The sequence below is a fragment of the Martes martes genome, assembly GCF_963455335.1.
Source record: "Martes martes genome assembly, chromosome: 14".
Taxonomy (NCBI): Eukaryota; Metazoa; Chordata; class Mammalia; order Carnivora; family Mustelidae; genus Martes; species Martes martes.
The window spans coordinates 74,597,952-74,624,283 of NC_137902.1; the positions used below are offsets into that span (position 1 = coordinate 74,597,952).

The window sequence follows — 26,332 nt, forward strand, 5'->3', positions numbered from 1 at the left end:
GTCAGAACAGTGGCAGGAAGGAGCCTGGCCCACCAGGGTCTGGCCAGGACTCATTAACAATAAACTGGAAGGTGAGGCAGAAATGAGCAAATGCACACCTACGAGCCTGGGCCTTAAGTGCAATGCAAACCCTAAGGTGAGTGAAGGCCCCCAAGAGAGTAACCTAACCCAGGCTTTGGGTGCCTGAATAATCTTCCAAAAGAAAATATCAACACATATCAGATAAAGGGTTAGTATCTAAAATCTATAAAGAACTTATCAAACTCAACACCCAAAGAACAAATAATCCAATCAAGAAATGGGCAGAAGACATGAACAGACATTTCTGCAAAGAAGACATCCAGCTCGCCAACGGACACATGAAAAAGTGCTCCACATCACTCAGCATCAGGGAAATACAAATCAAAACCACGATGAGATACCACCTCACACAGTCACAGTCAGAATGGCTAAAATTAACAAGTCAGGAAATGATGTTGGCAAGGATGTGAAGAGAGGGGAACCCTCCAACACTGTTGGTGGGAATGCAAGCTGGTGCAACCACTCTGGAAAACAGTATGGAAGTTCCTCAAAAAGTTGAAAATAGAGCTACCCTATGACCAAGCAATCACACTACTGGGTATTTACCCTAAAGATACAAACGTAGTGATCTGAAGGGGCATGTGCACCCAAATGTTTATAGCAGCAATGTCCACAATAGCCAAACTATGGAAAGAATCTAGATGTCCATCAACAGATGAATGGAAAAAGAAGATGCGGTATATATATACAATGGGATACTATGCAGCCATCACAAGAAATGAAATCTTGCCATTTGTGATGATGTGGATGGAACTAGAGGGTATTATGCTGAGCGAAGTAAGTCAATCAGAGAAAGACAATTATATGATCTCTCTGATATGAGGAATTTGAGAGGCAGGGTGGGAGTTCGTTGGGGAAAGGGAGGGAAAAATGAAACAAGATGGGATCAGGGAGGGAGACAAACTGTAAGAGACTCAATCTCAGGAAACAAACTGAGGGTTGCTGGGGGGTGGGTTTGGGGGGTTGGGATAGGGTGGCTGGGTGATGGACACTGGAGAGAGTATGTGCTATGGTGAGTGCTGTGAATTGTATAAGGCTGATGATTCACAGACCTGTACCCTTGAAGCAAATAATACATTATATGGTAATTTTTTAAAAATTAAAAAGAAAGAAAATGTCAACAAAGAAGAAGTCTGGCTAGAGGAGTGAGCCGGCCAGAGGGAGGAGGCATGGAGTGTTCCTGATGGGATGACCCCAGTTGGAAGGAAGATGGAAAAGAGGCAGCCCACCGAGGCTCAGAACTTGAGGAAGGTTGTAAAGAAATACTGAGTACTTCACTCTTGCCCGGCCTGGGAACTGCTTTCAGAATCACACTCTAGCGGTGTCATTATACAAACTTCCCTTCTGCAAAATTCTTGCAAAACCATCTGAACCGATAGGTCTATTTTTCCAAAACAATAGCGGCTTTGAGCTGCCTTAACCCAAGTACTAAAGAATTACAACTTTTTTAAATGCGAAAATTGGCCAGGAAATAATGAGTAACAAAGGAGGAGGAGTCATCGTGAACATTTCATGGGGCTGGAGCTGCGGGATGGGTCCTAACTAGTCAGTTAGCTTTGTCCCCCTCTTGAGTGATGCAGGTGAAGGCATCCCCCTCTTCAGAATCCCCTGAGCGCCGTATCTGAACCTTTCCTTGGATGAATGTCACTTGGTACAGGGGTTCGGGGCTCCCGCGAGCCTCCGGGAGCAGCCACAGCTCGCGAGCTCCGCGAGGCCGGTCTTCCCGGGACGTTCCCAGCGAGCGGCCCGGGCTCCGGCGGGAGGGGCGTCCCGCAACTATCCCCAGGGTGTCCGAAGGACAGCCAGCCTGCACCCGGGGTCCTCACCTGAACCCCGCCCGCCAGCCGCCCGCGGAAACGCCTCCGCACGGGGAATGCCCGTTTGTGCAACGAAGCCTGGCCGCCCCCCCACACGCCCCACCCCCCACCCCCCACCCCGGTTCCCCGGCTCCGCGCCCCGCTGCGCCGTCCCAGGGCGCACCTTCCACCGCTCCCCCCGCCCCGGGCGCTCCCGGGCCGGGCTTCCCCCTGCGTCCCGGCCCCGGGGCCCACCCGCGGAGCCCGCGCAGGTGCCCGGAGACTTCCGGGGAGCGGGGCGAGAGGCCGGGGCGGGCCGGGGCGGGCCGCGCGGGGAGCTCACTCTCGGGCCGGCGGGGCTCGGGGAGGGGCCACGCGGCTGGCACTCCTCCGGGGGCAGGTGGCAGGCGGCGTTCGCAGACGCAGAGGCGCTGGCCCTCCGGCCGAGCGCTCCGCAGCCATGTGGGGGACCTGGGTCGTCCCGTGTCTGGTGAGTCGGCGCCCGCTGGGCGCGGGCCGGCGCAGCGCCTGGGCGGCGGGCGGGCGGCGGGCCGGGCGCGGTCTGCGCGGCTTCTCCCGGCCCGCGGAGTCAGAGAGCCGCTCCCTCCCGGCGCCCTCCCCAGGGACCGCCGTGCGGGGCGCGGACCGGGCCGGGAGAGGAGGGGGTCTTCTGGGGGCCGCGCGGCGTGTCCGGCCGCACTGCGGCTCCGGGGCGGGGGGTGTCCGCGCCCGGGGGCGGGAGGGGGGGTGCACGGAGCCCCGCGGGGACCCAGCCCGCGCGCTCTGCGGCCGCTCCCCAGCGCACACTTTGCACTCGCTCTCAGATCTTGGGAAGAAAGCGGCCCCCGGGCCGTGGGGAAAACTTGAGGCTAGAGGCCAAACCCATTCTTTCTCGAAAAAGTTATGCGGGGGCTGACTGCGTCTCCGGAGACTTGTTTACCTTCTTACCACCACTCAGAAAAAGAAACTTGTTCTTGTTTCCCTTCCGGGAATACTTCTCCCTTAAGACTGTAAGTCACGTCTCAGGTTTGTCTCTCTTCACCTCTCCTCCTCTCCTCTCCTATCTTCTCCCCTCCCCTCCCCTCCCCTCCCGTCCGGTCCCGTCCTGTCCTCGCCCTTCCTTTCCTTCTTGCAGTCTTCCTCGCTTGCATCCCCTTGGTGGCTTCTGTTCCCAGGACGCGGGGGAATCCGGACCCCGCGGCTGGAGCGGTGGTACCTGCTCCCGGCGCGCACGCCCCCGCGCGCCTGCACTTAACCTGGAAGCCTGGGCCGCAGCCCCCACTTTGGGAGAGTCCCTAGCGCACGGCTGCCGGCTCGGTGGCCAATCCAAGAGACTCGGGTCATCTGCGACCTGAAACCCCCGAAAGTCCGAGGATTTTCATTTTATTCGGACTGACCCCAAGTTCCGAGCACCGTGATGGGACCGTGTATCAGTGCCACGTCAGGCAGATGTCACAGCAGCCGCAGTGAGGGAGATGTCTTCTTCATCTCCATTTCACGGTTGGCTAAATGGAGGCTAGAAAGCCCCAGTAGATGAGCCAAGGTCATACAGCTAGTGTAAGTGGCAGAGCTGGGACTTGGTTGGGGCCTACTTCCAAAGTCCAGGCCAGTTTGTTGGTGGCACCTGGTTTCCAGACTACAGCAAAAGTTGAAAGGAAAAAGACAGTGTCTGGAACCATCTTACGATTGGGGGGGGGGGGGGGTGAAAAACAAAACAAAACAAAACAAAACTTCACTGGCTCTTTTGGAAGTAATGTGCAATATTTGGGTTCCTTTAGAAACTCTTAGAGAAAATTTAGTTTTCAAAATCGAACTATTTGTACAGCTCTGACCATGCTCTTTTTTTTTTTTTTTTTTTCCTGTGGGTGACCACTGCATTATTGCAGTGTTGGTTACTTTGGAAAATCTCTCTTAGTTCTTGGGACAACAGTACTAGTTAGTGCAGCAAAATTATCAAAGCCCAGAGGGAGTTACACTTGGTTAACCTCGCATCTTTGCCAGAGAGCGTATTTAAAGTACAAAGGACACTTTGTTTTTCTGAACCAATGCACACACACGTGTGTGTGTATTTACTTATTATATACACTTATTATAACATCTATAATAAGTTAAATATTTGTGTATTATGTTTACATATAATATATGGCCTAGGAGATTAAGAAATTTAAGATTGAGTAAATAAAATTTATAAATGCAGACAAATAATTCTTCTGAAAAAATCTGACATAACCCTGTCACTTAGATAACCACTGTCTATATTTTATAATGTATATTCCATTTTGCCCCTCTAAACATGACTCTTCAATTTAGTTACACAGAATCCTGCCTTGCCCCCGCCACTTGCCCAATAGCACACCTGTATTCTTAAAGAAAGTTCCAGGCTGTCTGTCGTGTCATCTGGTGTGTCTCCCGCAAACACTTGCTTTTGTGCCTTTGCACTTAGCAGTGCTTACTTAGTAGTAGCAAGAAGAATCAGGTGTGGGTGGGATTGCTAATTGCATGGAACACAGAAGTGGATTTTGTTTGACCACATGAATGGGCTATGAGTAGATGGAAAGGAGCTGCCTCATTCTCTCTTGTCCTCTTGGTTGCCCTGGTGCCCTTGTCACTGTTGCTTCCTATCCTCTCTTATCTCTGTGGTTCTCTTCTTTCTGCTCCCTTGGCGGTCCTTTTTCTCTCCTCTAGTTTCTAGCTGTTGTGTCTGTGATGCCTACAAGAAATAAGTGTGAAATCCTCAACCAATTCAGAGATGTCTAAAGGAGACTTTGAAAACGAGTCAGGCCTAATATAGACATTTGTATAAGAAATAGCTATGGGCATTGCTTCCTTCCTTCCTCTTTCTTCCTTTCTTTCTTTTTCTTTCTAGCACATGGCTCTGATAGGATTTTATTTGTATCATTGAGGTCTGTGGTGAAGCAGTCAGTTCTACATACTCAATTTCTTCTACATTTCTTAGAACAGTTGTCTTCAAACTACGGTCAAGGGAAAGGAGAGGGCATTTGAAAAGAAACTAGTGTATTTATAAAGAATTCTATGGGAGATTTTCAGTGGAAAAATAAAGAATGGTTAATTTCTAATTTAATCATTTTCCTTAAACCGGCCTCAGAAACATGAAATGGTTTTTTTTTTCTTAAAATGAGTTTTACTTTTATCACAAATGACTTGAAAAGTTTTTAGACTGAGACAAAAATATGAAATGTAATTTAAAACAATGACAACCTGGAGGGGAAGATGCCAATTTATAAACGATGGCAAGACGGGGAGGCAGAAATGAAATTGACACACGGAGCCCAGCAGAGCCACCGTGAGGTTGAAGGAAGCCTCCTCTTGTCCATCTCTGACGTGCAGTTACCACCCCTAGTGGCAAAATTAGAGTTTAATTTAGGAAAAGAGGTTTTATTTCTCGCCCTAAGTTTAGAGGGGGAGGGATGAAAAAGTGAGAGGCAAAGGGGGCCCAGGATTTGGATGTAAGACTCTTTGGGACACCAGGCAAGTAATTTACTTATAAATAGCTCTTGCAGTGGAAAGGAATCCCTCTGAAGGGTTCTAGAATGCTAAAGGGAAACCAGGTGACTATAATACAACAGGCGATTGGAGAAAATAGCCAACGGTTTAAGAGATGTTTAAAAACCTGAATAAGGAAATCCCCCACTTGAAAACCCCTAGTGAGCAAAGTGCCTTTTGGTAAATTATCTTGGGTCCCAAAAGTCCCTCCTTGAGCACATGTTTTGTAATAGGTACTGAAGACTATTACCTTAGGATGAAAAATAATAAAAGGGCACATTTAAAAAGTGGATCCAGAAATAAAAAGCAAGTCGAAACCAAATTTAAGACAGTGAATCTCTTTCTTCTCTTTAAATAGATAGGTAGAGAGAAACTGACTAGATGATGTGAAATAAAAAATAATTCTTGAAAAAAGTAAAGTCCTTCCTTATTTTATCACTTAAAACAAGCATTTTGTATTTTACTTATGGCCTCTTAGTTTTGTCTACACCTGTACATAATTGCATGTTTGTTCAATGCTGTTTGTAGTCTGCTTTCTGTCACTTCTTTGGGACACAATTTTTATCTTACAATTTTTATTGGATGCATTTACAGGGAGAGCATTTATTCAATAAACTAGAATTTCTAGAATTCTTATCATTTATTATTTTATTTTATTTTTTAAAGATTTTATTTATTTATTTGACAGACAGAGATCACAAGCAGGCAGAGAGACAGACAGAGAGAGAGGGAAGCAGGCCCCCCACTGAGCACAGAGCATGATGCGGGGCTCGATCCCAGGACCCTGGGATCATGACCTGAGCCGAAGGCAGAGGCTTTAACCCACTGAGCCACCCAGGCACCCTGTAATCTATTATTTTAAAGAAACCATTTCTACTTGTACTGGAATCTGCAAACTGGGATAGACTTGTAAAGAATAAACTTGGCCATGGAGTCATTAATGACAGACTGTCCTTTGGTCAAGTCATGCAAGAGTCCAGATGTACTCACTTCTGTGTTCTGGGAGGCCATAAAAATACAAGATGTGAGAAACATTGATACTTTTGATTTAGGAGGGCAGAGGTCTTCGAAGAGGGAGAAAATACGTACTCAGAGCATGTGGGTTACACTTTTGCCCCTTGCTGATGACTGAGCTTTGGTTTTTAGCCATCCTCACAAGAGAATCCTTGGCCAAAGTAGACTGTTTTTCAGATGGGTGTCTTAACAGATTTAGGCCTGATTTCAAACACTGAGCAGACACTGACCTAGACTATGGGTTTTTTGTTTCATTTTGTATTGTTTTTAGCCTGCATGGTATTGACGTATACAGTAAATATATATGTAATACCTATTTTTAATATTGGTTGCCACCTAAATGTTGGAGGATTTTGGTTTCTCTTGAAAAATGGAAAACCTAGGACCACTGGCCACATGGCCCCCACTCCCCTGCCCTTTGGTCCAGGTGGCCCTCTCCATTTCGACAAGGCTCTCCTCCCCTATCGCCTATGACACGTGGACACTGGACACCTCGTTCCTGTGCTACTTCTTTGGCCCTCCCGGGGCAGTTAAGGACTCTGGGCTCTAGTTTAGGACTTGGGGGCCTCCCATTATCTGTTTCCTCCACCAAAGTGACTTCTCTTCCTTCAGGCCAATTTTTGGGAAGGTTCATTACTTCTCCAGGAGAAGTCAACTTCTGATTTGCGAGCGCAGACCCCAGAGGCTGTTGGTCTCTTCAGCTTCTCACATGTAGATACAGTGGTCTGCTGCCCTCAGATCTTCCTGGAACTGGGCTGTTTCCAGCTGTGCTGAGCATCCCCAGAATTGAGAACTCGCTGAAGATGATCTCAGAGACCCTGATCCCATGTCTGCGGTGGGACCTGCGCTATTGTTTTCGGTTTTTTTTTTTTTAATGCATCACCCCATGATTCTGTGGTCTACCACAGTTTTGAAGACTATTTTTCTCACTCTAGCACTAAACTCAAAATCTAACCCCAGGTAGAATTTTCTAGATTCCCTCATCTTCTTTTATGTATTGCTTGATAACTCAGAGGTCTAGCCAATCCCTTATGCCCACTGCCTCAGCTCTCTCTTTCTCTCCTGGTCTCCCCAGAAACTGGCCTTGAGAAAGAAAGAAGGCACTCCAGGCACAAGCTTCCCATGCGTATTTTTACTTACATGTTTTGAAGAAATGAGGAATAGACTCTTCACTCATCTCTTTCATGTAGAAATTTTTTTTTTAAATTTCTCTGTATTTCAGTGTTTCAGTGAAAGACCGACTACGGAAGGTCACTACTATTTCCTTATATCTTACACCACTACACGAGAGACGCCTTTCATAGTTGGTAATGGCCTTTTTAGAATTTCTTTCTTCTCGCATGTTCTAAATAACTGAGCGTCCAAACAGCAAGCAAGCAGAGTTAGTCAGCTGAGTGTCATTTCTTGGGCGATTAATGTCCTCAGCAGCAGAGGACAGAGCTTGATCTTGAAACTATTCACTGACTTTTCAGGCATCTGTTAGTCATTCTTGCCATTCTTGCATTTTTCACTGCCTCATATCTTCTTTTTTTTAACTTGCTGCTTTTAAAAAATTATTTTCCTGTTTGCTTCGAGCTTCACTAAGAACAGGAAAAAAAAGTGGTTTTTTTTTTTTTTTTAAACTTCCTTTTCAAATCTTAGCTCATCTCTCAGGGCAATCGATTCTTGTAATCCAAAGGTATTCTCAATTTCTTCCAACAGTTCGCTTAATTCAGGCCCTGAGATGTTACTGTATTTGAAACTGTCATGTGAGATCTCCAGTGGTTGTGAGTCTTGGCAATGGGCAGACAGCTTGTCAACCCAGGGTGAGGTACGGGGTGGGAGGCGGTCTTCAATTTCTGGGTCTGGCTCTGCCGGCTTCATTTCTTGTATTGAGTGCCCTGGTTGGCTCTGAAAAATGGTCCATCCCTGATGCAGATAACTAATGAATGCCCAATTATTCTCTTAATTCCTCATCAACTGATACAAGAGACAAACTCTCTTGTAGGCTTGTCACTGAGTTTCAAAGGGAGTCAGTGCCAAGACTCTAGTCTAGGAAGACTTGGGGTTTCTATTTGTGCATTTCAGACCCCAGTCCCAGCAGGCATCGTGGCCGTTCTTAGAAACTCAGCACCCCGATTGGAGGAAAGGAAGTGTAAACCCCACTTCTTTCCCAGCTGCAGACCAGGGGTGCGAACTTTCTGCCTCCCTCCCATGCCAGCCAGAACCCCAGCCTTGGGGGGCCCTGCTACAGCCTTCTGACACTGAGACTGACTTCTGGTTCTCAGAGAGTTCCTGCCAGACCCCCTCCCCAATCCAAAATATGCATTTGCTTTGAAGATTCTTTTTTTTTTTTTAGACATTTTACTTATTTACTTGACAGAGAGAGAGAGAGCACAAGCAGGGGGAGCAGCAGGCAGAAGGAGAAGGAGAAGCAGGCTCCCTGATGAGCTGAGAGCCCCGTGTGGGGCTTGACCCCAGGACCCTGGGATCATGACCTGAGCGGAAGTCAGACACTTAACCGACTGAGCCAGCCAGGTGCCCCTGACGGTTCTTTGTCTAATTAACACTCGGGCTTTTTGTCAACAATTATCTTTCTAAAAACAAATTGAGTTGTTGGTGCCCCTAAATGGAGAAATAATTAGGAAGCTGATTTACGAACCTAAAACAGAGGCCAGGTCCGGGTCAGAGGTGCCGGCTTTCCCCCGGCCTCTCCTCGCTGCGGACTATTGGGCAGGTTGTTTCCCATAATCTGTGCTGAGCTCCCTCAACCGTAAAATAAGACAGTAAGAATTCCTCATGCAGAGGCTTCTTGAAACTACCACGAGGAGACATATATTAAGGAATTTTGTTAACAGGCCCGTCACAGGTCCTGGGGGAATGGGAAAACTGCCCTCCAGGGACTGGAGCTCTCACTTCACATTTTCTTTCTTTCTTTCTTTCTTTCTTTTTTTTAAAAAGATTTTATTTATTTATTTGACAGACAGAGATCACAAGCAGGCAGAGAGGCAGGCAGAGGAGGGGGAAGCAGGCTCCCCACTGAGCAAAAAGCCCGATGTGGGGCTCGATCCCAGGACCCTGGGATCATGACCTGAGCCGAAGGCAGAGGCTTAACCCACTGAGCCACCCAGGTGCCCCTCACTTCACATTTTCATGGGTGAGTCAGGAGAGAGAGAGAGGCACATTTTCTAGATTTGCAGAAAACATTTACTTCCTGTAGATAACGAAAGACCTAAGACAATCCATTTTCTGAAATCTGTCTTGCCGCTGAACAGGTGTGTATGGTCCCCCCTGCTCTGACATTCCAGGAGTCCACGAGATTGCGGCATCTAGGGGTAAAGGTTGGCCATATAATCCCGCCATGGCTTCCATCGGCAAATGCCTGATGACTTGTGTGGCTCAGGAGACGGAGGGCTTTGTCTTCACACCTAGTTGCTAACGACGGTTTTGCTGAGGACGTGAGGTTCTCCCTCATTTTGATCAGGCCGAGTTCTTCTGGGTGTGAGCCGCCCGGACAGCCCTTTCCGGGAAGCCAGCTCTTACATTTCCTTCACCCCGGTGAGCACACATCCTCTCATTCCGTGGCCTTCCCGGACCACGCTTTCTAACACAGCCCTGCCCCACCCTTCAAACTCTCCATGCCCCCAAGCTTGCTTCTTTGCTTTACACAGCACGAATCCCTTCCCGGCAGAGGCCCTGTTTCTCCGGTGATTCACCTCCCTGCATGTGATGCTTCGTCTCACGGGGTCCTTGTGACTCAGACATGAGCTAGGACGTCTGCTCCAACATTACCCTGGATGTTTTGTGAAGGTGTTTTTTGGTTTTGGTTTTGTTTTCTGCCACTGTCGTTTTTGGACGAGTTGACATTTCCGGTGGTAGAGTAAAGCAGATCCCCTTCCCAGTGCGGGTGGGTTTCATCCAATCGGTCGCCGGCCTAACAGCGTAGAGACTGTGGTCCCCTGAGGAAGAGGAAGTTCTGCCTCCAGATCACCTTTGGACTTGCACGGCGATTCTCCGTGACTTTCCAGCCTGGTGGCCTACCAGATCAGATTTGGGACTTGCTTTTGGTCGCTAGAGAACCCTAACATACCTCACTAACATATAAACCCTATGAGAGCAGAGCCTTTATCTGTTCACTGGGCTGTTTCCAGCTATGTGTCTGGCACATAGTAGGTGCCCAACAAAGTATTCATTCAGTTAATTAATTTGATTAATGGATTAGCGAATATTCCCAGCAGAATAAACAATCGAGGTTTCTCTGACTTTTTTCATCTTTAGGATGATGGAGATATAAAACTTTTTATTCCTCATTTCTTTCCCATTTGGTGATCACGTGACTTAGTTAATTCACATTTTCCAGGGTGTTCACTTAATCCATTTTCTGGCCTTTTTAGCTCTTCTGAAAATAAGTTTTCTGAGCAGTCAGATCATTTTGTCCTTTGTGGGTTTCCTGCCTTGTCACAGTCAAAACGCAGTTACTGCCTGGACGATTTGGGTTAAATCTTTGCATATTGCAAACTTGAGTTAATGCAATGATTAAAAAGCAAATACAAGCTCTTTGGAGCAGTGCTGGCCTCACCTGGGGCAGCAGCTCCCACATGCTCTTTGAACCAGCTTTCTTTTTCCTACTTGAAGACAATTTTTGATGCTGAACGAAGTAAGAAACATTTCCAGAAATTCAGCTCTGTGACCCGGCCGTGATCAGACATGAGCTGAGCTGCATGCTGGTGTCTGCCCTTCGAGGCCGGTGATGGTCCTGACTTTCAGCGTTCCGCCCCACGCTTCACATTCCTCAAATCCTGGACGGATTTTGGATGGTGGATCTTGATTGCCACTGAGAAACTTCAAAACGAAAACAAAATGAGGGAGGGCACACATTTGCTTTAGACGGCTTGAGAAAGTTGACAGGATGTGGAGTTTTCCAGAAATAGCATCCATGTCACGATCCATAAATGTGAAATGTGCTGCTAGCGCTTATCAGCTAAGCGAGGAACTGTGGGCCTGCCCTTGATATTGTCTCAGGAAGCCTGGATGGAATTAGAATACGAAGGAGGCTAGGGCCCCCCAGGGCCATAGGAGAGACACACACACACACACACACACACACACACACACACACAGGGTTGGGCATCATCAACTATCAACTATCCGTGCTTTTCACAGGTCACTTTTGGCCTGCTCAATCCCTATCAATCGCTTCTGAATGTAAGCCTGTATCAGTTTCTTCAATTTCTGATGAGACACCAGAATCGAAAGAGGAGAGCACGTGATATCTCCCCGTGAACCCCCCTTCACAGCAGTGGGGGTGGCCGACGGTAGGAGAGAATTGCTTCTACTCAGTCAGGTTGCTTAGGTTCAGTTTTCCATTATCCGTTGCAAACAGGACTCACTGGTCTCTTCCAACTGGGGAGAGTTTTTTTTTTTTTTTTTTTTTTTTAGGATTATCCCCAAATGTTTCCATACATCTTAGAGGGCTCATTTTGCTAAGGAATTCTAGTCTATAACTCATGAGATAATTCTGAGACAATATCACTTAGACCGATGGACTTTTACCTCCAGAAGAAAAGAAGCCCAAATAGATTAAAGATTGGTTCTCCACTAAAAGAAGTTCGTGTTTGTTTGTTTGTTTTTCTCCTGAGGAAAGGTGAAGGAAATCCCATGAGATTCATTGTATGGTTGGTGAACCAGACAGGATTTCATCAAAATTGTTTATTCTGTGGTTATGTATAAAGAGAGAAGAAATAGAACATGCTATAAACCAAGGACCAGGGTTGGGAGAAATTATCACTTTTTATCCTCAAGACAGAAAGTGCCATCGTCACTTCCAGATCAGACAACTGAGGCCACCTGGTTCTAAAATTTGCCTAAAGTCAGCCAGCTGACAGTAGAGCTGGGAATCATGCTACCATTGTTTTGAAATTTCATGGTTTTTTCCTACTTGACTATGTTGTTCCTCACTAGAACTTCATGATGATAACAATAATAATAATTAATAAATTAATAACAATACCGTTTACTGGACATCTATTTATTATGTGCCAGAAATCACGCTAAGAGCTTTCAGTGCATTGAATGAGCACAACAAACCGTGAAGAGGAGATGATTTCCACTTTACAGATAAAGCAATGGAGACTCGGAGAATTTAAGTGACTTCACGAACCACAGCGACAAGGCTGGTAGGTGAGAGCCAGGGTTCACTTTCTAGCCCACAGCCCTGGCTCCCACCATCCATGATGCTGTTTCCAGAGTCGTTTGGACCATCCCTTTTCCAGAGATGTGCAAGTAGAAGGTTGGAGCCCACCCCCCCCCATTCATTTAGTCTTTGCAGCCTCAGACATAGCCCCATGGGGCAACTTACACCTGTTGTCCAAGTTGTCTAGTTGGGAAGGAAGTCAGTAACATTCTTCTCATGCTTTTCCTTAACAGATATTTGTCTCCATTGCTGGACCATGGCCTAAAGCTGTCAGTGCTCAAGCAACTGCTGTCAACTCCAAGGCATTGAGATTTCGTAAGAACATTACCATAAGGGAGACGGGGTGCTCGGAAGATGAGCATGGTGAGAAGAGAGTCTGCTGTCAGCCATGTCCTCCCGGTATGTTCCACCCAACAGCCCACAATTAGCTTGACAATCAGGGTGAGGAGAAGCAAACAGTGATAATGGAGAGAACAGTTCACAGTGCTTGGTTCTCCCGCATCGTAGCATTACTGGGAAGAAAAACCACCAGGGCATTACTTCCCAGAGACTAGCTGAGTTCAGCTTTACCCTGCTTGTTGGGGAGAGGAAGAAACGGAATTTGCAAATGACATGTGCCCCTGAAGGGAGAGGATTTCTCTCTTTAACTCCATTTTTGAGGAGGAAAAAAAAAGACTCCGTTGTCGGTATTAAAGCTTATTGCAACAGAACTATGAAAATGTGTCATGGGGCGCTCTGAAAGCGAGGGACCTCCCCCTCTTGAGAGCTGTGTCTAGCCCATCAGAAGGTCTCTGAAGCCTGCAAAATACATTTGCATTTTTGCAGCTGAAACGAGGTGAGCTAGAAAAGCAATGGACAGAACCCAGCAAATTTTTAACACCAGAATTTTGAAATGCAAACCAATTTCAGATCGGAAATCCTTCAAACACTAGCCGATTAGAAGCTTTGCAAAATGCAATGGCGCATACCTTTTTTTCAACGTGGAATAGAGCTGACTATGGTCTCCTATAGAGATGGCTCCCTCTCGGCTGCATTGTGAAGTAGGAGAGGAAGATGAAAGGAAGGAGCACGTGGGTTGCTGTGGATGAATAGAGCCAGGAGGGACTGTCCGTAGTAGGTGTGGTGGTGAGCATGCCAGGCTTCTAGCATTCCCACAGCTGAACAGGCTTAGACCCTGTTTATAAAGATTCTATCAGTCTCCCTTGGCCTCCTGTCCAGCTTTTAATAACCCTCACGGAAAATCTCCCTATAATCCAACCCATTTATACTTAAGCCTATTTGCATTTACTTTCTCCAAAAGGGAATAGACCATGGCTTTCTGGCCTTTTAATGTCTTGCCAGACATCATCTATTTGCCCTAGGACTTGAGGTCCTTTGTCCTATTTTTAAAACCTTAAAATGCAAATTCAAACAAAGATAATGTGCTTTGCCCTTCAGACTGTCAAGGATTTTTGTCTGTTTGCTTTTCTTCTGTTTTGCTTTGTTTTATTTTCCCTGAAGAAGTGCTTTCAACCCTGGTGGGTCTGCTTTTGAGATAAGAACTTTCATAAAACCATAATTGGAAGGTAAATTGTTACAGCCTTTTAAGAAAGAAATTCAGGTATATGGGTTGGAAACTTGAAAATGTTCATGCCGGGGCGCCTGGGTGGCTCAGTGGGTTAAAGCCTCTGCCTTCGGCTCGGGTCGTGGTCTCGGGGTCCTGGGATCGAGCCCCGCATCGGGCTCTCTGCTCGGCGGGGAGCCTGCTTCCTCCTCTCTCGCTGCCTGCTTGTGATCTCTGTCTGTCAAATAAATAAATAAATAGAATGAAAAAAAAAAAAAGAGAAAATGTTCATGCCTTCTGAAGTAGTAATAAATTTATGGGGAAAATGTCTTTAAAAATAGTCAAAGGGAAATACTGTATGCATGACGTTCCATTGTGATACTCAGTGATTGGGATTGGTTAAGTACATTTTGGAGTGTTCAAAAGTTGGATATCTCCATCGGTTATGTCACATTTTCTCGTATATTTCTGACATAAGTCTCAATGTAGAAATTCCCTGAAGGATTTTTTTTTTTTTTTTTTTTAGAGAGAAGGAGAGCAGGTGTTGGGAGAGAGAGAATCTCCACTAGGCTCCACGCCCAGTGGGGAGCCCACAGCAGGGCTCCATCCCACAACCCTGAGATCATGACCTGAACCAAAACCAAGAGTCAGATGCTTAATCGCATGAGCCACCCCAGGTGCCCCCTGCAAGGGATTTCTTTCTTTCTTTCTTTCTTTTAAGATTTTATTTATTTATTTGACAGACAGAGATCACAAGTAGGCAGAGGGGCAGGCAGAGAGAGAGAGGAGGAAGCAGGCTCCCCACTGAGCAGAGAGCCCGATGCAGGGCTCGACCCCAGGACCCTAGGATCATGACCTGAGCCGAAGGCAGAGGCTTTAACCCACTGAGCCACCCAGGCGCTCCCTGCAAGGGGTTTCTAACTGATCTGCCTGCTGGATTAACTGACTCTTTCTTCTCCATCTCTAAGAATCCTGGGTGGTGTCCAGCGCATGCTACTTCTCTTTCTGCTCTGTTCTCTCTTGTTGAATTGTAGGCTTATCACTATTCAAATTGCTTCCGAGTCTTTATGCTCATTGGTGTCATGATATTAATTTGTAATTTAATTAACTAGTGTATAAACCAATGCTGGACAAATGCAGAGAAAAGACAGATTTTACTTCTGTATAAGCTTGTTTGAGTGCTTGGAGGATTTCGTTCCAGGTGAGCAGCTAATGGAGGAGGTCAAAACCAATGGAAAAAAATCACAAAACCCTGGAAAGCCTGTCATACGAATTATTGGTATCTGTGAGGGTTTATTCCCATCAAAAAGAAAGGAAGAAAGGAAAAAAGGGAGGCAGGGAGAAGGGGAAGGAGGCAGGGAGGGATGAAGAGAAAGAAAAACAAGACAGGAGGCCTTTTAAATGTCACCGACGTGAGGAAGAATCTGGAATTCTTACCACCTTTTTTCTTAGGCCATGAGACTGGCCAATAATTACACATTATACTTTGTAAATTAAAATATTTACGGTATTTTTTTCCATGATGCCCTACAAGAACTGACAGCTTTAACTGATCAAAAAGTCCTCATCACATTACCTTATCCAATCAGAAGGACTCCGTGATACGCCACATACTGTACACGCACACACATGCATGTTACACGCACATACGTTCACATGTATGATGGGTATACGCATGTAGGGATGCGCCACAATGAGAACCGTGAATCATGAGGTACGTCTTCTTTTTATACTTCCCGAACTTTTCCCAATTCTCCACATTGAGCATGAGTACTATTACACTCAGAAACAATGTATTTTAAAATCTTACTTTCACGAAAACAACCACTCATGGATGCCTGGGCGGTTAGTTGGTTAAGCTGCAACTCGTGATTTTGGCTCAGGTCAGGATCTCAGGGTCGTGGGATCGAGTCCTGCCTCGGGCTCCGTGCTCAGCGGGGAGTCTACTTGAGATTCTCTCTCACCCTCTCTGCCCCTCCCCCTCTCACTCTCTCTTTAAATAAAAAAAATAAAAAGAATTAGAAAGCAAAAGAAAACAACCATATGTTTTGATAAATATTTGATACATTGAGGTTGCACACTTTGGAGGAGAGAAAACCCTGTGTTTACTCTCATGCCATAGGCATTGTGCTAGACTTTGTTCTGCAAAGTAATTCATTAAGGGGGCCAGTTCGTTTAGAAACCGGTATAATACCACTGGCAAGCCAACAAAATTGTGCCTTGGCTCGGTGTCCTTAAACACTGCTATGATGTTACACAGCCCCGATGCTCAATGATGTTCGGTATTTGAATTTGGTTCTGGGTTTTCACAACTTACTTTGTGCTCTTGACACACTATTGCCTTTGCTGACTACAATATCACACCTGTTTCGGTTTCATCACTTGCTTATGTAGTATTTTGTTTTCTCGGAAAGAATGCGACGAGGTTGTTAAGAAAGTCAGGTACCCAGGAAAGAGTGTAAATTGTTTTTGCTGCACACGTGTGTGGGCCAATTCTTTTTAATTGGTTACACCATGAATAATGAGAGCCACCAGACTGGCTTTCCTCTTTGATTTTCCTTCATATTTTCTGTCTCTTTCTTCTTCATCCTCTATCTCCTTGCCCTAATCCAGTTTCCCCAAGGCACTTACCACCGTTTGACATCATACACTGATCTGGGCATGACCTGCTTCTTCCCCAGCAACATGAAGCCCTTGCAGACCTAGGCTTTGTCTTTCTTCCTGTAGGATCTCTGGGCCCTAGAAAGTGCCTGACATACACTAGGCATTTAATAAACCCTTGCTAAATCAATGAATTTTCAGTAGAAAGCATTGTTGCCTACCGCTTACAAACACCAATACAATGACTCGCTTTATTTGACAAGTGAAGCGAATGCGAATGTTACTTACAATTGTGTGGATTATGATAAATGCCATCTGATGATAAGGATGGCATTTATGTTCACACCTTCCCATCAAAACATGCTCTGTCCCTTAAAGGCGAAGGAATAGAACGAGGAATGAATACACACCCCTGCCTCCTTGCAGAGCAAGTTGCTAGACGCATTTCTTCCAGCGCCTTTGGTCATTCTAACCCTTTAAAAAATATGTATTCCTATTGCTAATCATCCTATGTCTGTAGGCATATTCTTTGAGTCCCTCTCTGAGCTTTTGTCTTGGGAGACTTTCTGTCTGGTGACATGACTTCTACACCAGGCTTCTCTCCCACTGTATTTCTGTATCATCAGTCTGACCGTCCTGACTCCCTTGCCATCCCCGCGTATCTCCCACGCTGTGGCCTGTCGCTTGTGTTCCTCGTGTTCCAATGCTTGCTGTGTTTTTTTCTGGGGCAGGCACACGGAAGGAGGGTGACTGCGAATCTGCGGGGGGCGAGTCAAAATGTGTGGCCTGCCAGGAAGGGAAGGAGTACATGGAAGAGAAGCATTTTTCGGATAAATGCAGAAGATGTAGAATTTGTGACGGAGAGCATGGTAAGCACCTTAAGAAGCGATCCGAAATACCAGTGTGGTACTCCAAATAGAGCCATTTATAATACAGTCTGAAATGGGACCTACTCTGGTGCTGGGTTAGCAGGACCAGGTACCGCGCTCATCGCTGGTCTGGATATTTGTGGGTCAAATCTAGGCATTTGTCCCAAGATGACTAAATATGAACCTGTTGAATAGGGTTCATCAGCTGTCATCAAAATTGGCGGAGATTTTTTTTTCCCCACCTTGATCGGTGCTCTTGTTAGAGCCAGCAAGAGCTCAGAAGCCTTCTGATACGAGGACAGAGCAATCCAAGGGGTAGGTGGGATGCCTCCCCTCCCCCTGCTTTGGAGGTTGATTTTGTCCTGATCATTCCAACCCGGGACCTGAATTTTTATGCACGTCCTCTATCGTGAGAGCCCAGATTCAAATGTAACAGAAACACTCCCAGTGTCATGTGATATCAAGAAATGTCTGGACATGAAACTTTTCTTTCTGCTCTGACTGACTAGGTCCAGAGTAGGGTCTGATATTCTGCATTTTTTTAAAAAAAGATTTTATTCATTTTTTTTGAGAGAGAGAGCAAGCATGAGTTGGGGGAGTGCAGAGGGAGAAAGAAAAGGAGACTCCCTGCTGAGCAGGGAGGCCAATGCAGGACTCGATTCCAGAGCCCTGAGATCACGATCCCAGCCGAAGTTAGATGCTTCAACAAGGTGCCACTGATATTCTGCATTTCTAATAGGCTTCCGAGTGAGGCCAAGGCTGCTGGTCCACAAGCCATACCCTAAGCAGCCAGGCTCTGGAGGAACAGGGGAACTCTTTAAGCAGAAGTGGGGTTGTGTTGGCTGCTGGACTGTCTGTCCACTTAAAACTCTGCTGGGATCTCTGGTTTGGCACGTAAACGCTCCCCGCATTGCAAAAGGTGTGCTGATGGAAGTGGGAGATCTCAAAACCTCTGGCAGCCCCTGCTCACCAGCTGCGAGAATTAATAGTCTGCAAACTGGTCTTCTAGGCTTGGAAGTGGAAAAAAACTGTACCCGGAGCCAGAACACCAAGTGCAGATGCAAACCAAACTTTTTTTGTAACGTCTCTGAGTGCGAACACTGTACCCCGTGCACCACGTAAGTTTTCATCTTTCTTTGATCATGGTGCTAGATACACCTGGATAGACCACGTCTTCCCAGGGGGAAGCAACGCTGGTCGAGAGTCCAGAATTTGGGTTCTAGTTTTACTTTGCCTCCGAGCCACTAGATAACTAGACGTCCAGTCTCCAAACGTTTATCGAACACCTCCTATGTGCTTGAAACTGCGCGCTGCTGAAGCTAAAAAGTGTTACGAGCAAGCCCCATTCCTGGCATCGAGGGTCCCAGGCGAGAAGCAGAGAGAGTCAAGAAAAGCAATGGTTATGGGGTCATGCACCAGAAAAGACATGTGTCAGGCTGTTAACGAGTTCTACCGAGAACCTTCCAGCTCTGCCCGACGGGGCAGGTGAAGGTGGGACACATGGTGGGAATCTTGAGACAGGAAAGAAAGAACATTCCCAGGTGTGCCAACGTGGACAGGACATTTCAGGCAGGGGAGGAGCATCTGCAGAAAGACAGACGGCCACTCCAGAGAGCAGAGTACCCGGCTGGAGGGTAGCGAGAAGCACCCAGGGCCAGACCACGAAGGGTCGTGCCTGTTATGCAAAAGAGCTTGGTTTGGATCCAAAGTTAGAAAACCTGATGGTATATCTCACTTTTCTTCTGATTAGTTGGGTGATTTTGAGCAGGTCACTGAACCCCTCTCTCTGAGCATCCGATCCCTCCGTCTTGGGATGTAAACGGTATTCACTTCTCATTTCTGTGAAGCACGGACTGGGTGGTTTGTGCTGGAAAGTAGCTTTTGCTCTGTAAGATATTGTGTGGTATCAATATAAACATTTAGGATTATATTCACGTGCCTCTTCTTAAACTTGTATTTCACCTCGGGAAACGTTTAGGAGTTCACCTAGTTGACTTGAGAAGTAGGGACATGACAGTTTATGTCTTCTATTGACTATTTAAAATTATGTGCAGTTCACCTAGTCTTTCCCTCCTAGCCCTCCCATGGCCTCGTGGTGATGGCGGAAGTGGGGACTGCGGGGGAGGGACAGACGCGCTAAAATAATAATGCTTTGGCCCATCAACAGCATGAGTTTGAACTATGTGGGTCCACTTATATGCGATTTCTTTCTACCTGTAAGTACAGTACAGCACTGAAAACATATTCTCTCCTCCTTAGGATTTTATTGTTTTTATTTATTTTTTTTTTAAAGAAAGAGAGAGAGCATGAGCAGGGTGGGGAGGTAAGGGCAGAATGAGAGGGAGAGAGACTCCCAAGCAGGCTCCATGCCCAGCACGGAGCCCAGCGTAGGGCTCGATCTCCCAACCCTGAGATCGTGACCTAAGCCTAAATCAAGGGTCAGATGCTTCACTGACTGAGCCACCCAGGTGCCTCTTCCTAGTGACTTTTAAGTAACATTTTCTTTCCTTTAGCTTACTTCATTGAAAGAATACAGTCTAGAATGCATGTAATATACGAAATGTGTTAATCGACCGTTTATGTTATCAGTAAGTCTTCCGATCAACAGCAGGCTGTTAGTAAAGCTTTGAGGGAATAAAAAATTATACAAGGATATTCAGCTATGTATTGGGGGTGGTCAGTGCCCCAAGCCCCACATGAGTCAACTGTAATAATAGTTCTAAATACCTCATAATCTCAATTTAATTTTCTTCTCTCCATAACCCTCCTTGATATTGTAATGTAATCTCCTTGTTATTGATGAGAAAACAGGCTCAGGATGGTTAAGCGACTCACCTAAGCACACGGAGTTAAGGAATGGGCTGAACCAGGCTGTCATTCAGTCTGGCACTCTGACCGTCTTCTGAAGGAAATCCCAAGGATTTTCCTCTCAACAGTCCTGATCATCACTTGTTGGTGAGAGGCGAAACCTCGGAGGGCTGGCTGGATAGGCTTTTTAAGCAGTATCACAGGCAGGGGCTGTTGTCCGGTCATTTTATTGTTCAGTGGGACTGTTTTGAAATAGAAGTTTATGATTTTAAGACCACAATGTACTACCAATTTTAAATCTTTGTCTATCTCATCCTTTCTCCTATTTGTCAATATTTGATTACTTTCCTTTAACTCTTGGTATTTTTTTTTAAGATTTTATTTATTTAATTGAGAGAGAGAAAGCACAAGCAGGGGAAGGGGCTGAGGGAGAGGGAGAAGCAGAGTCTCTGCTGAGCACAGAGCCCAGTGTGGGACTCAATCCCAGGACCCCGGGATCATGACCAGAACTGAAGGCAGACGCTTAACTGACTAAGCCACCCAGGTGCCCCAACTCTTGGTATTTTAAAACAGTTACTCTTTAGGATATTTTTCATCCAACATCCAAATTGTGTTATGAATTTGTACCTGCTTTAGACGTTAATCTGTCAGTATTTGAGGGATGGTGTTTGCTGGAGATGCAAAGATGAATAAAATGGCCCTAGATTTAGAGTGTGTCATTGCAGATGATCAAGGAGTCAGTCCGTCCGGCTTTTTGAATTTTCTCTGTGTTTTCTTAAAGACTTTCTTTATTTTGAGACACACACACACGCATCCAAGTGGTGGGGGAGGGGGTGCAGGCAGAGAGAGAGAGAGAGAATCTCAAGCAGACTCCACGCTGAGCACAGGAGCCATATGTGGGGCTCGATCCCATGACCCTGAGATCATGACCTGAGCCGAAATCAAGAGTTGAACGCTTAAGCGACCGAGTCACCCAGATGCCCCTGTTAGTTTTTGTTTTCTTTTCTTTCTTTCTTTTTTTTTTTTTTTAGGTGTGAACATGGAGTCCTTGAGAATTGCACACCAACCAGCAACACCAAATGTAAAGAAGGTTATTATTCCTTTTTTATGATTACATTCTCCTTTCTCTCATCGCTACTATAAAATACGAAGAAAAGCCAATCCCTTTTGATTCTTTGAGAGTACTCTGTTTAATCTTGAAGAGTGCTTATTTTCACGTTCAATGTTATGTTTCTACCCACAGGATCCAGCTCCAACTTTCTGTGGTTTTGTGTCCTAATCCCGATTCTAATGGGTGCACTAATATGTTGGTGTAAGTTCTTACTTTGTTCAAACAACTGCAGATTGAAATAACTTGGAAAGTAGTGATTCACAAGAATTCCCCTCTGTCTCCTCCCCATAAGAAAGCTCCTCCCAGGTAGGTAGCTCTGTGATATTGTTAAATTCCCGTCACTAAGTGCACCCCTGAGAGCTGATAAGAATAAGACGATGTCGTCCCTTGGCTACTGTGTTTGAGCAATCATTCTGGAGCTCAGAATGGATATTCCCATTCTCCATATGAACAAGGGTAGGTTTTCACCCCGGCCGCAGCGGAGCCGGTCAGGGATCAGAAGGAATCCTTGCCGGCTCATAGAGATGGCCCCATAGAGAGCACAAGAAGCAAGGATCTTCCCGGGAAAGACTGCTGGGACACTTGCTGAGTTCACCTTCTCTGTGCCTCCGCACCCTTGTTCAGTCAGACTCCATGGTTTTCGCCTTTTTACTGATATTTCTCCACCTTAACTTCAAATACTGTGGCAATAGGGTTTGTGCTACGGTTACTTAGGAAAGTCAACAGGTTAGCCCAAATGGAGCATAACCATGATGAAAAATCCCTGGAAATCACTCAGAAAACACAGAGGGGTGTCAAGTCTTAATAACTCGGAGGCATCCAATTTTCCTTCTCTATTGGAACCCATCACTGTTTCTGCAGATCAGGTGAGGATAAAGAAGTCGCCTTGCCTTCAGAGGCTAAAAGTACACGCTCAGCGCTTCAACACGGTCTCTGTGCTCAGAGACGTGTCCACTCCTTTTCTTTGATTTCATACTGACTTCAAGGCACACACGCACTGTGTATACTTTAAGGATTTGTGGGTGTATGCACTTGAATTTCTGAACCTTCAGTGCCAACTTTCCATATCCTGGGGCTTCTGAGTCCTGCCGCGGGCACCCCTCCCCCCCACTGCCCCCAGTTCTATTCTGGTGACAGGGAGTAGTGGTGACCCTAGGCTAAGTCAAAAGCCAGCATGTGACCACCGGATGGCTCAATTACAATTGACCTCGTGGGGTGGGATTTCAGGACAAGGCTGCTTCTTGGGGTGTTGGTCACTTGAAGTTTCACTGAGTTTCTCCTTCCTTCTCCCACTTCTCTTAGTGTGAGAGTCTGCTCCCCCAGGCTTGCTACGAGGCTGGGACCAGAGTCTGACAGAAATGTCTTTGATTTTCCAGGGTGGCTGAGAAGGCACCGGAATAAAAAGACTGAAGACCTGGAATCCAGACCCTCAGTTACTGTAGGTATCGAAACGAACACCTGCTTTCTTAAGAAAATAGAGAAAGTAGTAATTCGGCTTTTTATTTGCTCCTTGTTTTAAGACCGGCATTTCATGTGAGTGCGTGTGCACGGGTTAGAGAGGAGACAGGAACGAAGGCAGATTCGGTGCCCCGTTTATAGGAACACGAACAGCATGAAAATTAATTAACAAAGAGTATGAGAGAGCTAAGTGAATGTTCCTTAGTTTCTGGCAAGGCTGGAACTTTGCAGAATAACAAATTGAATAGGAAAAGCATCCTTAATCACATCACGTAGCTAATTTTATACATCAGGCTACTGATTGTACTTCCTTCAGTTTTAAGGGAGAATTTGACAATTACATTTATAAATTTTTTTTAAAGATTTTATTTCTTTATCTGACAGAGAGAGAGAAATCACAAGTAGGCAGAGAGACAGACAGAGGTGTGGGGGTGGGTGGGAAGCAGGCTCCCTGCCGAGCAGAGAGCCCGATGCGGGACTCGATCCCAGGACCCTGGGATCATGACCTGAGCTGAAAGCAGAGGCTTAACCCACTGAGCCACCCAGGTGCCCCCTGACAATTACATTTAGAATGTCACAAATATATTTTTATTTATCTTGCTCCTTCCCTCTATTTTTTTGGTCTCCCCCCAGGAAATGATGCCAATAAAGTATGCAGGTAAGGCTTCTATCATTGTATTTCCCAGGGATGGCTTCCTTGGGAGTTAACAGGCCAATTTCAGAGTAAAATAATGTTGCTAATTTCAGTGACATGTGGGGTCTTACTGTTCCTTGAGCTTATAGCTCACTCTGCTCACTGTCAAGGGTATATCAGACAGTGTGTTTGAATGTATAACTAATACTCATAGTTAAGAATAAATCAGGTAGCAATGAAACGCTATAGTCTGAGGCTTAAGAGAATTTTCCTTCACAAACAGATATATTATAGAACTCCTGCTTAAATTTATTTCCCTAAACCAAATAAACTGATCTGTAGACTTGGTTATTACTGGTGTATTCCCGGCCCTGGTGTCTTCCACGATTCCATACAGTTCTGCTTCTCTCTGCCTGTGAGTCAGAGAGAAGATCATAAAGTCTTTGCCTGCCTTTTAGGTTTGTGGGTCATGGATCATCAGATCCATAAAGAACATTGGAGGGGATCTTTTCCAACCCTCTTATTTTATAGACGAGAAAAGAAGATAGAGCTGTGTCATAGATCTTGCCCATGTCATGGCGCAAATTACTGGTGACCCAGGAGGGGTTAGGGTTAGAACTTGATGGGGAGGGAGGGGGGGTTCTGTTTTCATGTTCCCCGACCAGTCTTTCCATCTCTAGGACTTAACCAGTATTCTGACTACTATGAGAAGAGAAATAAACATAGTTTTCAGAATTAGAATTTCCTTTAGAAAAACAAACCTTCAGAGACTGTCTTCTATTTTTCAGACATCGACCTGAATACATATATAACTAATATTGCTGAACAAATGAAAATAACTGAAGTCAGAGAATTTGTTCGGAAGAATGGTATCAACGAAGCCAAGATAGATGAGATTAAGAACGATAACCTCCAAGACACAGCAGAACAAAAAGTCCAGCTGCTGCGTAATTGGTACCAGCTCCACGGGAGGAGAGATGCTTATTACAATTTACTTAGAGGCCTCAGAAAAGCCCATCTTTGTGAACTAGCAGAGAGAATTCAAGAAATGGTCCAGAAGGACAGTACTAGCTAACTTGGAAATGGAAACTTCAAACTATGAAAAGAAAAGATAAAGCTTGGCCAAAAGCAAAAAGAATGTAGTATCACTCAGTCCTGAGCATATACAAGTCAACAGAAGGAAAAATTAGGGTTTTAGTAAGTACTTACTAGCTGTGGACTGTGAACATTGCTTGGCTTTTTATAGCGTGTGCATTTCGTTTGTTAGATTTGTAGAGCTAGTATGTTTACAGGTTCTGAGGGTCTCGGGATTCTGACCTCAAGGATGCTGGGAAGACAGAAATGGTTCAAAGTAAATTCAGTGTCACATGAAGAGTGCAAGTTGCGTGCAAAGGACAGAAGATTAGGAACACACTCTAGTATCTAGGGAGAGGGCGTGGGTCTGACCGGCAGTGGTGTACGTGAATACAAATGTCCGCCGGCGGATTGACTCCATTCCCTGAATCAATAGGATCTGGGACTTTTGGTTGCCGTGTCTCAATCATTGGAAAGCCTACTTGGTTTCTGCATTAGCTCTCCAGCTCCACAACGACTCTAGAGATGGTACCATTTTTGTGAATTTTGCAACTCCAGAGGAGAGGATCTGAGGAAAGTTTGCGTGTACCTCTGAATAAAGAATTTGATAAGGGTCTATCTCAAAGATCTTTGCACAGATTATTGGCATTTCGGTGAAATATTTCAGTTTTAAATTCACTCACGAAATGCAGACTGACGTCTAATGCTTGAATATTTTCTACTCGAATGCCGTTTTACCGGATCGAGATAATCTACTTATTTCTCAGGTGTCTGGACATTTTCATCAGGAAAGTATTCCTGGGGTGTTGTTGCCTCTCCGTTTTCTCTCTGATACGTATCTTGATTGTACATCCTCACACCCAAAAGTGCTGTGTGAGAAACCCCTCATGATTCCCTAAAACCATGGCTGCCCGTAGAAACTGCTACCCTGTTTTGGGGAGACTAACCGCTCTTCCGGAAGGTAGCTCTGTGACGTATCAGGAACCCACAAACCCACCAAAGTCTTATTTTGTCCTGTCCCTCATGAAGTGCCCAGTCACTCCCCTTATGTCCTCTCACTACAAATGCCATTCGTACACAGCAAGGGTGAAATCATCTTTAGGTTTTAGGGATGGCCCTTGTGATTCCTGGTCGCTTCTGAGGCAAACAAACCCCTCTCCCCGCTGCTCCTTCCTCACTTTTCCATTTAAACACTTCTGGAAGTTTGTATTAAATATGGAGCTTAATAAATACTATTTATGTTTACATAGATGTAAACGGAATCACGCTCCAAACTGACGCAAGCATTTAGAACCACCTAAAGAACTTCTGTTGTTGGAAGACATTTTTCCCTTATGTTTGGAAATATAAAATATTTAATTAAAATCACGTTTTGGACATTTATGATTATGTCTTTTCTGGTGGGGCCTTGCTTTTTGTTTTTGTTTCCCTGTTCTCTAATGACAGCTTAATGTAAACTGTTTATGAATCTTGAATTCTCTCTTGGGTCTCACAGAAAGTACCTCCTTTGTAAAGTCCTCTCGGTAGTTACATAATTCCCTCCATTGGCTGTTCTGGCCAAGAACACCTCTCCCAAATGGCACATAATTACTTGTCGTGGCATAATTACAAGAGGATTATATGTTGGGCCCTGAATGTGCATAAGAAAGTCACTATTTCAAAGGGCA

At 45.5% G+C, this 26,332-nt stretch overlaps 1 protein-coding gene across 1 annotated transcript; it reads left to right on the forward strand.

Moving 5' to 3' along the window:
• The first annotated feature begins 2,230 nt into the window (after nt 1–2,230).
• On the forward strand, nt 2,231–26,048 carry FAS (Fas cell surface death receptor). The gene is made up of 9 exons (XM_080822450.1): nt 2,231–2,367; nt 12,801–12,966; nt 17,443–17,580; nt 18,590–18,698; nt 21,420–21,478; nt 21,632–21,700; nt 22,876–22,937; nt 23,591–23,615; nt 24,380–26,048. Exons 1-9 carry the CDS (start codon nt 2,338–2,340, stop codon nt 24,664–24,666), a joined length of 945 nt encoding a protein of 314 aa, XP_080678576.1. The 5' UTR covers nt 2,231–2,337; the 3' UTR covers nt 24,667–26,048.
• Nucleotides 26,049–26,332: the final 284 nt, after the last annotated feature.